Consider the following 13141-nt stretch of genomic DNA (forward strand, 5'->3'; position numbering starts at 1 on the left):
GGAAGGAAGGAAAGAAGGAAGGAAGGAAGAAAGGAAAGAAGGAAAAAGAAAAAATGAGAGAAAGAAGAAAGACAGTGTAAACCAGAGAACATATACAACATCACAGCATTCGGATGATACGGAAAACCCCCAAAACAGCTAAACCAAACCACAAAGAAAACACAAGTAGAGAGGAGTTGCTAAAGAAGAATTCAAAACACAGCAAGTTCGTTTATTGTAACAGGTGGCAGCTCTGTGAAGAGCAGCAGGGCCCTGGGCTAAGGGACCTAAGGGATGCCCAGCCCTATAGGCTGTGCAAAAGCTTTGGGTTCTGTGTGTTAGGCTTCAATACTCAGGATGCTCTGAAACTTCCAAAACTAATTCAGGATGTTTTGCGCATAACAATAGATAAATTACTAGAGTATTATTAACCCCCTGAATTATACTTGAATCATTACACTACTGAACAATATGAGTCCTTATTGATATAAATCATTAAATAAGAAATAACAAGCAAAAAGTTCTTTGCAATAGGAAGCAATAACAGCTGTACAATATTCAACAGAGGAATCAGTGTTTTATATAAAGCATAAGAGTAATGAATGCAAGAAATAAGCAAGTATGTGCTAGCACTAGTGAAAGACTAATAAAATGCTTATCTAGCTGTAAACTATCCCTGCACATACATACTCTAAGGGGAAAAAGTAGTGCCTGCTAGTTTTTGTAGTACCCTATTGCCTCAATGGTGGGCATCTACCCACGGGAGTGGCATTACTAACCCCCCAAACAGTAAAACAACAAAACAGTGAGCAAAAATAATAGTAAACAAATAGCTACCAAGCATGTAGGGTACACTGACATTTATTTTATTCTAATTTTAAACACCCTTTAGACTTTCATTATATAATTTCATTAATGATATGTCTGACAGATGGTACACGATTTCTCTAATTAGGTATTAATATTTCATTCTCCTTTAGAATAATGCCACTATATTAGATTGTTTTTTATTTTAAGACTAAAGTAAACCCTTGGCTTTTTACTTATGTTAAAGACTTCAGGGTAGTGGTTTTTTCTCTGTCTGTCTGTCTGTTTTGGGGAAGATAATATGTATGTACTGCTACTCCCAGATCAGTACCTTGTTTTCTGAAACACAACAGTGAAAACCAAACTTCTGGGAAGTACTGAAGATCCAAATATATCGACTTGGGAATCACAACAGGCTTGGTTCAAATCTTCAACTCTGTTTTACTAACCATTCAACCTTAGTTAATGAATTAATTACTACAGTCCCATCATTTTATAAATGTTTTATTCACGTGCTCAACAAGCTATAGTAGCTAATTCAGTGACTCTTTCTCCTTTTGAATATTTTCTCTCAGTTTTGTTCCACCAATCCTCTTTTTTGAGCTTATTCAGTATGCTTATCAATATTAAAAATTATTCTCTACTTAATATTCTATTTATATTCACTAGAACATTTCATATTCCATCCAATATAGTGCTTAGAAATTCAAATATCTTCAAATAGAGTACACAATAAATATTGCCTAGAGCCTAAATGAATGGATGGATGAATGAATGAATGAATGAATGAATTGGTAACTGACTTGTCCTTCTTCTCTTCTAAACAGTCTTCCCTAAAGGTCCAACAATCCCTTGATGCCCTACATGAGGATGTCACTCATGCTGTCCCCCAGTGTGCCCACCACCTAGATACAGTTCAGTTCAGACAAAAACATGAGACAAAATTGAACTCAAACATAGTTATTTCTCAGTAGCTGAAATGAATCTCAGAAAGAGGAACTTTTCCACTCCAAGGTCTGAGATTACAAGGCCACTGTGAGCCACCAGTTGCCTGTCGTCATTTTTTTCCACACATGGGAAGATTTTAATGGAGAATTAAGCCAAAGAGGCATTAGTGGAGATCAGAGATGAGCAACACACTAGTAGAAATACTGGGCAAATCCTTGCATTCAATTACACCTGAAAGAAGACTTTTTCATTGATTTAAGTTGAATTCTGTCACTTGAATCTGAAAGAGGGATGGGATACTAAGTAAGCAACAACTGGAAGAGCAGGCATCTGGTGTGGCTTTCACTGGCAAGGCCAACAGCTGAGATGCCAAATGGTCCTACACTACTCCTCATGAGTGGCACACTTCTTTTTAACCCCTCTGAGCTTATTTCCTCCCTTGAAAACGGATGACTAGATTTCCTGTCACCATAGGTACCCATCACCTTTATACATGAGTTTCTGTAGACTTAAGTTTCTGTGCATGATTAAAGTCTACCAAGTACAGAGCCACTTTCCTGTTCTCTTCAGTGAGACATTCCACTGTGACCCTGTCACCCCTGCACAAGGCTCTTTACGAATAGGAAAACAACAGAGAGTGAACATGTCCCTGAAGCTAGAAGATGTCCCTGAAGCTAGAAGCCATAGCATCTTTTCACAAGGAAGGAAAAACAGCCCTTGACTCCATGGTAGGAGTTAACATACAAAAGCTTTGCTGGTGTCTCTGGTGGGTCCTTACCTGGGCAAGGCCTGATGTTACACATAATGGTTTCCACAGCATGCCCCTCGCATGGCCGCCCACCATACTGAGCTGGCGGGTTGCTGCAAGTTCTCGTCCTGGTTTGGTTGCCATGCCCACAGCTTCTTGAGCAGTCTTCCCAGAAACTCCATTCTGACCAGTGACCATCCACTACAGGGAAGTAAAGCCATTTCACCATTAGCTAAAGCCAAGTAGCAAGCACTAACCCCAAGGCAGGCCAAACGTGGGGGACATAAATTGGCGTCTCTTAAAACCCTGCCTCCACACTGAATGCAGAACTATACCTGGACACAGCTTATTGTGACAGTGTCGCGCTTCTGAATCCGCCCCTTGGCATGGCCTCCCTCCATTGGCTGGAGGTGGGTTGTCGCACAGCCGGCTCCTCTTTTGGATGCCTTTTCCACAAGTGACACTGCAGGGCCTCCAGGCAGACCACAATGAAAACCCACCGTGCACTGCAAACAAAACACTGCGTGTTGTCTCGGGTTTGCAAGTGAGAGTTTCGAAGAGTAATTTCACCGAAGTGACACACTGAGTAGAGAGCTGAGTGTGATAGCTGTGGAGCAGCTATGGAAACCTTCCCTTAGGGGTAAAACTCATATCTAGAAGTGAGACAATAACTCAGTCAATGAAACCCCCTCTCAGATCCTCTGCTGAGTCATGTGGTTGTGGCTATGGCTATGGGAAGAATAGAGATGAAGAAGTTTATATACTGCTTACCGTGTGTATGTGTGTGTGTGTGTGTGTGTGTGTGTGTATGTGTGTGTGTACGTGTATGTGTGTGTGTGTGTAGCTTTCTATCATCTCTCTATCTCTCTCTTTATCATCTATGTTTCTCTATATAATATACATCACTTTCTGAACATTTTTGCTTAGTTTTCAAGGAAAATTTATGTTAGGATTCTGAATGATTAGCATGGCATTTGAATCCTCTAAACTGTGTTGTTTCAATCTCATTAGTTGGTAAACCAGAAGGAGCCTGGGAAGCTGAGCTGTCTTGGATTCTGTTTCCCACTTACCCTGGACTATGACAGGCACTCTGACCAGGACAGAGCCCATCAAGTTTCGGGCAACGCATTCATATTCAGAAGTATCTTCCTTACGAGCAGCAGCGATGTATAATGAGCTGTTAGGCAGCATGGAAAGTCGGTTATCCCAGGGGATGGGTTGCCCTTGGCGGGACCATGTGATGGTTGGCTGCGGTTCACCAGCTGCTTGGCAATCCAGTATGACTCTGCTACCAGCATCTACAACAGTTTCCACAGGCTCAAGAGTGATAATAGGAGAACCTGTGAGGAAAGTAGATACTGGGTCTTGGTCATTAAGGACTTAGGTTAAGATTTTATCTTACAAAATGTGGTGACTTCATTTTGAAAGGAATTTTGCCATGAAGTAGTATGGATTAAAGAGAAGACCCAATGGGCTGGGCAGGAAGGTTTGTGTTTTGGTAACTCAATGATATCCAAAAGAAAGGAGATCTGATGGGAGGCAGTGAGGAGTGAGTGGTGATTTGTATTGTTTTAGGGCATTGACCTCAAGGTATCTGTGAGACACTCATGTGAGCAGTCCTAGATGGCAGGTGGAGTCAGATGCATCCACCTAGGAATTTCAAAATCAAGATGTCAACAAGGAATGTGGACCTATCTTTCATAACTGATGAGATTACTTCGAAAGAGAAAGTAGCGTCATACAAGATGACGAAACAGAAAGCATAGGAAGAAATTAAGAGATGGACATAGGCTGGTTTATAAATGATACAAAGAACTGTCTCCCAAGGAATTAAGTACGAAGAGTCAGGAATCCTGGTATGAAAGTTAAGGGCTTCAGGAGGAGGGAGAGGCTGTCAGCATCTGGGCTGAAACCCAAGTGAAGTTCCTGGAAAGGAGTTGAACGTAGCCTGCTGACAGAATGCTTATCTCTACATTGTTCTACATGCTTGTAAAATTAGCTCGAAAACTATGTTTTCAAAACTGAGGAGGGTCATTTCAGGGAGAAGATGTCTCCATGTGGTGAGAGACACAACATGGAGATAGGCTTGGAAGAGTTTTATGACCAGAAAGGACGCTTGACCCTAGGGAAGGGGGGTGGTAGTTCACGAAGTTTCTAGTGTTTGCTAATAACCTATGCTTTCTTTTCCGCCAAAGAATCTCAGATGACATTGCTGTTAAATAAGAGAGCAGAGGGCAGCAAGGACATTGAGGGAAAAGAGAGCCATGGGATGATCACACAGGGACAGCGAGGCTGAACTGAACTGACTTGCTCAGAGAGAGAGAGGGGAGGAAAGCATCAGCTATTTCTCCATGGTGACGGCCTATTTTGTATAGAGACAAGTGTGCCTTACCATCTAAACCAGAATGGAAGCAAACACATTTTGTTGTAACCCTTGTACACTAGTGTTGTTTTTAATAAGGGTTACTGACATGTTTTGAGAAAAGTCATTTTCTCATCTTAGCTCTGCTGTCTCAGCAAGTACCAAGTACCATGGAGGCACGTAGGTACCATAGAGAACTATACCAGCAATTCACCTTTCAATCATGCATATCACTAGAGAAACGGCCATTGCTTTCACTCACTTCCTTATCTTTAGATAACATTATGGATTTGCAAACTGACACTAAATCTGGTTTATCATTAACACTAAGTGTGGATAAAGTTACTAAATAAGCTTGTGTGCTCATGGTTCCATGGCCAAGAAAAGTACACAGTTAAATTTAGACTCTTGATTTAGATACTATAGGCATTTTTGATGTCTATAAAGCTAGAATGTAATATGATATGCCATGTAAACATATTTCAGGTTAAATGACACACATCATTTACATAATCATCAATCAAACATAAGCATCTCATCTGAATGAAAACACCGCTCTGTGCTTTGAGCTTAAAGTCAACAGTACTGTTGGCCTTTTCATGGTAGGGATTAAAAAGATCCAATGTCAAGATTTATATGTCAGCTGACCTGATGATGTTTCTCTAGCCTGTGGTGCTTCTCTAGTTTAGGAAGCTCTGTCTGCTCATAGCATCTGAGGGACTCCATAAAGGGCAAACTCTGAAGACACAACTAATTCATGGAAGAGAGCTGCCAGTCCACTCAGACACCTTCCAAGCTCCTTTACATTATTCTCTATTTTTAATATGTATTTTTTCCTCTTATTGAAAATTTTTTTTTCTCTCACACAATATATTTAGTACATATTTTAAAAGCATATAAAACACCATCTTTGAAAGCATGTGGCTAGAGTCTGGTGAACCATGGAGAACACTCACTGTTGTCACAAAGGTTCTGCCACCAAGATACTGTGACTGAAAACTGTTCAGATAAGAGTGGGAAAGGAAAGGAAGATGGACACACTGTGAAAGCTGCTGTTCAAAATACATGTTGCAGGTTTAAAGGAAACCGCTATTCTCCAGAAGGCAACAATCTTGCTGTTGTGTTGGCTGATGTGTTGTGTTGACAGAAGAGCTTACTTTGCAGAGTCAGGCTCATGCTGCGCTCCACCACCCCGGCCTCATTGGCAGCTACACAGGTATAGTCACCAGCATCTTCATTCTACGGAAATAAGTGCGCTTGTGAGAACAGGGGTCAGTCAGCAAGGCACATCACATTTCAATATGATCGTTCATTTGGAATTTAAGTTTTGGGGAAGCATTTTACTGAAAATAGCATACCCCACCCATGTTTACCTCATAGCTAGGTTAAAAAAAATGAGAGCAAGAGGAGAAATGAGGGAAAAAGAAATTCCAAAATTAAAATATTTCATAGAACATCGAGTCGCAGGAAATCACAGTAAAAATGACATTACTCCATAACGTTTACTTTTAAACATTGGCTGCTGTTGATTGATACTTCAGATTTGAGATTGTTTTTTTCTAGTTTTAATCAATGTCATATTATCTCCACTTCTTCATGGCTGCCTCTTCCTTCTATACAATTGATGTTTTTCAAACTTTCAAGACTTCTCTGAAGACTGTGAGAGAACCTCTTAAAAACTATGAAAGAAAAATGTAAATGGTATGATCATGGCCATCTCAGAGTCCATTAAACTACCCAGAAGAAACCAATACTGAGTCCTTTCTAATTGGAGTTTTTGAAAATGTATCAAGCTGGGTTCATAGGGCATTTGAAATTAAGGAAAGTGAAGAATAAATTTAGTTGTAATAACACATTATAGTCTTTCATAAATTTATACATATATAATACAGAAAACACATACTGCTTGAATTTTACTTACTTACAATACCATATATGGGCTTAGCTTGCAGTTTTAATATTCAATACACATGGAACCTTCTAGTAGGCAGCTGGAAATGGAACTTGGCAGACCCTAGGCTGATACCACATGTTTAGGACTATGGAGTTGTATAATTAAAAGACCTGACCTTGTACATTAATAAGGGTATTCAAAGAAGTCTTGAAAGTTTGAGAATTATTAATTGTTATATAGAAGGAAGAGGCAGCCATGAAGAAGTGGAGACAATATGACATTGATTATAACTAGAAAAAATTCTCAAAACTGAAGTATCAATCAACAACAGCCAATGTTTAAAAATAAAGAAAATAAAGCCCAAGAAAGTCCCACTGGGTTAGGTAATGATGTATTTTAATTGTTTTCAATTAATTAAGTGTGAAAGCACACAAGAGCCGGGCACTCCCAGCACTCGGGAGGCAGAGACAGGCGGATTTCTGAGTTCGAGGCCAGCCTGGTCTACAGAGTGAGTTCCAGGACAGCCAGGGCTACACAGAGAAACCCTGTCTCGAAAAACCAAAAAAAAAAAAGAAAGAAAGAAAGCACACAAGAGAGCTCGCCAAGTGTGAGTTAAGAAACCAGCGTAGGGAAGAAATGTTTAGGTGAGTCATGTCTTCATTTTCCTTTCCTGAATACTGAAACATGATCAGAGCTTTACATATTTTTTTTTAGTTTTCTGGTGAAATCTAATGTATAGCTTACTTATAACCATGTTTATAACATTTTGATGTTCTGTTCTAACATAGATTTGAGAAGTTTATCTCCTAACAGTAAATAATAGATGAATGATTGGAAAAAAGCCCACAAACTTGTTTTATTGCCCATACTTATTTGTGAGAGTAACAGTATTAACTTACATTATTCTTTCATAGTTTCAAAAGACCTTAGTTGATGGATGAAGTAATGGTGTACATACATACAATGCCACACTACTCATCACAGTAAAGCATGGAATCCTGGTATCTGGGACAAGGCAGACAGAACTGGACACTGTTCTGATAAGTGACATATGCCAGGCACAGGAAAAGAAGTAGTGTGTGATTCCATCCCTAGGTGGGACGGACAAGGCTGAGAGTCAGATGTTGGTTACCAGAGACTCGGGCATGAGCAGGAGGAAGTGGTTGAAAACCCACAATGAGTGGGTACTGAGTTATGGTTAGTCAACGTGAAAGACTGTGGTATTTTATTGCATAGTAAGGTAAACTCAGATAAAATTAAAAAGCTAGAGAAATTATTTTGAAGATCTCTACCATAACATCTGATTAACATTTAATTTGGTTAAAGCATTACACAGTGGACATAGACTGAAACACATGCTATAATATTAATAGATATAATTTTTAGGTGCTATCTATCTATCTATCTTTATCAGTTAAACATACATTTAAATATTGCATTAAATTAAAAGGAGGAATAGGCTAGCTTTGATTTTATGATTTGCATAGGACTGGAGAAGAAACTTTTCTCATCTATGAATGGCACTGACACAGGGCACAGCCGGGTAGATGGTGTCAACAACTCCAGTGAGACTTACCACAGTGCCATAGATGGCCAAGGAACCATTACCCAGTTGTCGGATCCTGTGGCTAATCTCTATGTCAGCCCCCTTGCGGCTCCATTGGATGGTTGGAGCAGGGTCTCCTTTCACCTCACAGTTTAGGATTGCGTTCCCGCCGAGTGGTTCAATCCAGTTAGATGGGTAATCACCTTTGAAGACTGGGGGCTCTAGGAAATACCATAAGACAGGCAGGAAGGAAAAGCAGGTGCTGATACTTCCTGTATGACTTTTGACACGCGTAGACATATAACTTAGCAGTGAGGGAAAAGGCACTTTATAACATCATGGGCTTTCAAAGTCAGCACTCTTACTAATCCCCAGTAACGTTGACAACTTCAGTCCTTGTGTAGAGGTAATACACTTTGTGTCAAATGGCCTCTTTATTTACTTTTCCTTACCTTTAGTGTGTGTGTGTTTGTAGATAATGTGTGTGTGTGTGTGTAAGTGCTTGTGTGTGTTGTGCATGTGTGTATGTGTGTAAGTGCTTGTGTGTGTTGTACAATGTGTGTATTGTGAATATATGTGTCTGTAGGTGTTTGTGTGTGTGTGTTAGGCCCAAAGCTGATGCTATGTGTCTTCCTCAATCTACTCACCAATTTATTTATTGGTGGAAAGTCTCTTTTTGAACCTAGAACTCACCAACTCCAGCTAGTCTGGCTATCTAGCTTTCCCCAGGGTCTCTTGTCTGCCTCCTGAATGCTGAGCTTGTAGGTGGCTGCCACATCTGCTTAGGTTTTACATGAGTTTTGGGCATCCAAACTCACATTAACGACAAGCCCTCTATCCACAGAGCCATCTCTGCAGCCCCTGTTTACCTTTGAGCTGAAACTCGTGTTTTGTTTTTTCCTTATAAATCTATTCATGTTCGGACATTGGGATAACAAACTGCAGTCATGTTGTATTACTTCATAGTGAGGAAACAAAGTCTCATTATGAATAAATCACAAAGGGAAAATGGAACATGTTCACCTACCTTTCACATAAACAAATCCAATCGCTTTCACAAAGCCAACGCTGTTCTCCGCGGTGCACACGTAAGTGCCCGAGTCCTCCTTTGACACCTTTTCAATAACGAGTTCACTGTGTCCATTGATGCTGTCAAAGTGGGCTGAGGAAACAGATTAGGAAACAACACAGATGCCTCTCAGTGACCTAGGAAAATGTCACAGCAGTGTAATATTTTGCAGGTAAGATTTATGAGCGAGTCAGCAATTGAACCGTAACTGAACAAGAGGGCCCTTACCACAGAGCCACCCTTGTGCTATTTACTGTGTCTATAGACAACTCATTGGAAGAACCAAAAACAGCCCACGGAACAGGAAGAGAGAATGAAAACAAACGTCTCTCCACAGTATTTTAAAGTGCCCCTTTCATCTTGGCCTGTTGCTTAAATCAGCCTCATGATTGCTGAGTTTCAAAACCCTTTCATTCAGAAATATGGCATTTTCCATTCCATTTATCTCACCCCCAGTTTTCTTCCCAAACAATTTACATCAATGGTGGGAACACCTTTTTAGTTGTAATCCAACTGACTTGGCAGGCTGCAGGGAAATCATGAAAACATATCCCCAGTGGGTAATAACAACACAATGATCAAATCTCTAATAACTTAAAATTCCCAATAAATCATACAGGCTGAGGATGTAAATATTTACAAAGGCAGCTACAATATTTGAATAAGAGCATAACATGAGCATGCTAATTAATTACGAATCTAACTTAAACAGCTGCCACCTGATCATGTATGGCTTCTTTGTATGCATTGTCTCACTTATTTTTAAAGACCCCGTTAAACTATATTAGGTAGAAGATAGGCTTCAGAGTTTAAATGCCAGAAGTAGTTCTGTACCTTCAGAAAAGAGTTATGATTTAGATATTGCTTTTCTTTATAAAGCAATGGTATGTAAATATGAAGATAATACATTTGATGAATTTCAGTCATTCACAAAATTGATCACGACAGGAAAATCTCAAGCTATATCTGCTTCTCTAGCAGAGCATTTGGTAGAGGCAAGTCAGAGCTGTGAAGACAGGAGAGCCACTCATTACTCACAGTGCCTTTATTCTCATTATTGATGGCATCTTTGGTGATGAAACCAAGCATGTATATACGTATATACATATGCGTGTGTTAACAATGAAAAGAAAGCCATGAAATTTGAAAGAGAACAAGAAGGGATATAGGGGCGTGTTTGGAGGGAGGAAAGGGAGAAATGATGTATTACAGTCTTAAAGATCACACACACATGCACACGCACACAGAGGGAGAGAGACAGAGAGAGAGAGACAGAGAGAGAGACAGAGAGAGAGAGAGAGAGAGAGAGAGAGAGGTTTCATCCAGGGATGGATGCTCTTTGCTTAGGCACTACTTTAACATGATGCACAGTGGCTCAGTGGCTAGAAACTTGATGTGTCAACTGAGGTTCATTCAAGATGTGAGAAGCACTGTGTTCTGTAAGATGAATGAATCTGCAGGTCCCTAGCAGCAGCCTCTGAACCCACTGGTCAGCAATGCAGCGGTCCAGAGGCAAGTGTAGATGCCTAAGACACAATACTGTCTTCTTTCAGGGAGAGTGTTTTTCCTTGTTGTTGTTAATGTTTTATATATAACATAGAATTGATTGTTTTGTGATCTATTTCAAAAGAGTGAAGAGTAAGTTTGTCCTGGGGCAAAGCGCATTACTTTACAGAATTTAATTTTTGGCTCTATTTGCTTAATTTGGTGATCATACCTCCAATAGCAGAGACCGACCTCTAGCTCACCACGTAGTAGGAGATGACCTTGAACTCCTGATTCTCCTGCCTCCCTCTTTCAAGTAGGGGGAATGCATGTGTCTTCCCACTCCCAGCCATTTCACAGAATAGAAAGAGTCAACTCTGTACTTGTGACTCCTCAATGGCCTCCCAAGAGGACTAGAGACTGGGCCAGGCTGCTGAACGGAAGCATGCATTTATAGCTGAACAATTAACTCACCAACCTGGAATAATATTGTTGTTGAAGGTCCACGTTAGTTTGGGCAATGGGATGCCAATGGCTTTACAACTTAACCGTAGCTGTTCTCCTTTATTTAATGACAGGTCTCCAGGAAGTTCAGTAAAAGTGGGAAGAGTATGCACAGCCAGGGTCACAGTATGTGTATCTTCACCAGCAGCATTGTTAGCGACACATGTGTAGGTGCCAGAATCTTCCAGCTAGATCAACAAAGTTTTCCAAGTATCAATATATGACAACCTCCTACATAAAGTACACAAAATTTCAGCACCTGTCCTCACAAGGACCACTCTTTCCCAATGCCGATTTAAATTTCCATCTTTCAGCATAAACAATCACGTTAGACTTTGCATGTTATTTTAGTTTAATTATAAAAGGTAAGAGCTTAAGTGTGACCTCCACACCACATAGAACTAGAAGAGCTATTTCATAAGACCTTAGAAAACACCCCAGGGTTGGCTGCTCTGCAGTGTAGTAAAGGAACCAAGGGACCCAAAGGCTGTTGGCATCTTGACAACATAGTGGGCCTTTAGGGTAAAATGATCAAAGAACAAAACCATCAGAGGACACTGTGGGATGAAGGCTAATGCTTTCCTGGTGTGTCCCTTGCTGAGTCCAATGGCTAACTTCATCTCTCGCTGGACTTGACCTACTGGGCAGTATTAAATTAAGTTGGAGGGTCTTCACTTGGGTGTCACTTTGGTAGCTTCCCAGCTCACATTCTGGTTACTCCTTCTCCATTCTTTGTTGTGTTTTCCCCTTAACATCAATGTCTTCATGTTGACTCGTGAGGGACTCAGTCTTTGGTCCTCCTATAGTCTCTCTCTCTCTCTGGTCTTAGACCCTTGAGTATCTCATCTAGTACCACAGCTTTAAATGCCACTCACAGGCTGATGATGTCCAGTGTCTCAAATCCAGAACTTAGTTTAGACTTCTAGCAACATTGTCCTTGTTCCTACTTCTGTTTGGGTAACTAGTTGATATCCGAGGGCTGAAGCTATAACAGGAGAAGCCAGGGGGCTGACACTGCTCCTTCCCTTGCCTCTGCAGCCACGTGCATTTTCATTGATGGCTGTGCTATCCTTCCCACTGCTCAGACTTTCGGACTTGTAGACCTGGTGTGGTCTCCATTTTCCTCTGATTCCTTTTTTTAGTTATTCTCTTTCTTTGCTCTTACTACCTGCTGGTTTCTCAAACATACCTGGCTCATTCTCCCTTAAGTTCTTTGATGTTTCCCAGTGCCTAAATAAAGCAGAGTTGTTCAAAGAGAAGGTGCCTGATAAACATGGACTGAGTTGGCTGAATGTGTCCAGATGCTCGGAGGTTATGTATCTATTGACAATTGTTTTCCCCTAGTCTAAAATATTAAGAGCATTTTTTTTTACCTGAAGTGCCAAAAAACCTGGAAATATAAAATTTATTACCATTCAGAATAGAAACAATGTAAATTTGGTTGCATGCTTTTTTCAGTAGGAAAGCTTCACCGACATACCACTAACTGTCCCAGGATATGACAGCTTAGGTTAAAAGTCTGCTTTTTATTGAAATTAAATATTAAAACATCTAGTTCATATATAGTATTTGCAAAAAGAGTTTTACATATTCCTCATGTCTCCTGCCTGCTATGTATAAGATGCCTTATTGATAGGATCCTTTAAGTATATCTGTGACACTGTCTCACAGATTTTAAACTTATTTCCACAAGTCTCTCGAGGGTTAGGTGCATGGGGTGGGGTTGGGAGGGTGGGAACACCCTCTTGGAGACAGGGGAGGAGGAATGGGATGAGGAACAGTCAGAGGGCAGAATGGGA

General features: G+C 40.5%; 1 protein-coding gene across 3 annotated transcripts in view; it reads right to left on the reverse strand.

Annotated features, from left to right (window-relative positions):
* Hmcn1 (hemicentin 1) overlaps positions 1-13141 on the reverse strand; it is a 427483-nt gene that overhangs the window by 38316 nt on the left and 376026 nt on the right. For all 3 annotated transcript variants that reach the window (XM_029475879.1, XM_021160385.2, XM_029475883.1), the window contains 7 exons: positions 11317-11530; positions 9312-9446; positions 8315-8505; positions 6002-6083; positions 3553-3822; positions 2818-2988; positions 2513-2683 (listed from right to left, as the gene is read on the reverse strand). In XM_029475879.1, the coding sequence (XP_029331739.1) occupies positions 2513-2683; positions 2818-2988; positions 3553-3822; positions 6002-6083; positions 8315-8505; positions 9312-9446; positions 11317-11530 (1234 nt within the window). The remainder of the gene's footprint in view (positions 1-2512; positions 2684-2817; positions 2989-3552; positions 3823-6001; positions 6084-8314; positions 8506-9311; positions 9447-11316; positions 11531-13141) is intronic.

This window comes from Mus caroli, chromosome 1, assembly GCF_900094665.2.
Source record: "Mus caroli chromosome 1, CAROLI_EIJ_v1.1, whole genome shotgun sequence".
NCBI classification, from domain to species: Eukaryota; Metazoa; Chordata; class Mammalia; order Rodentia; family Muridae; genus Mus; species Mus caroli.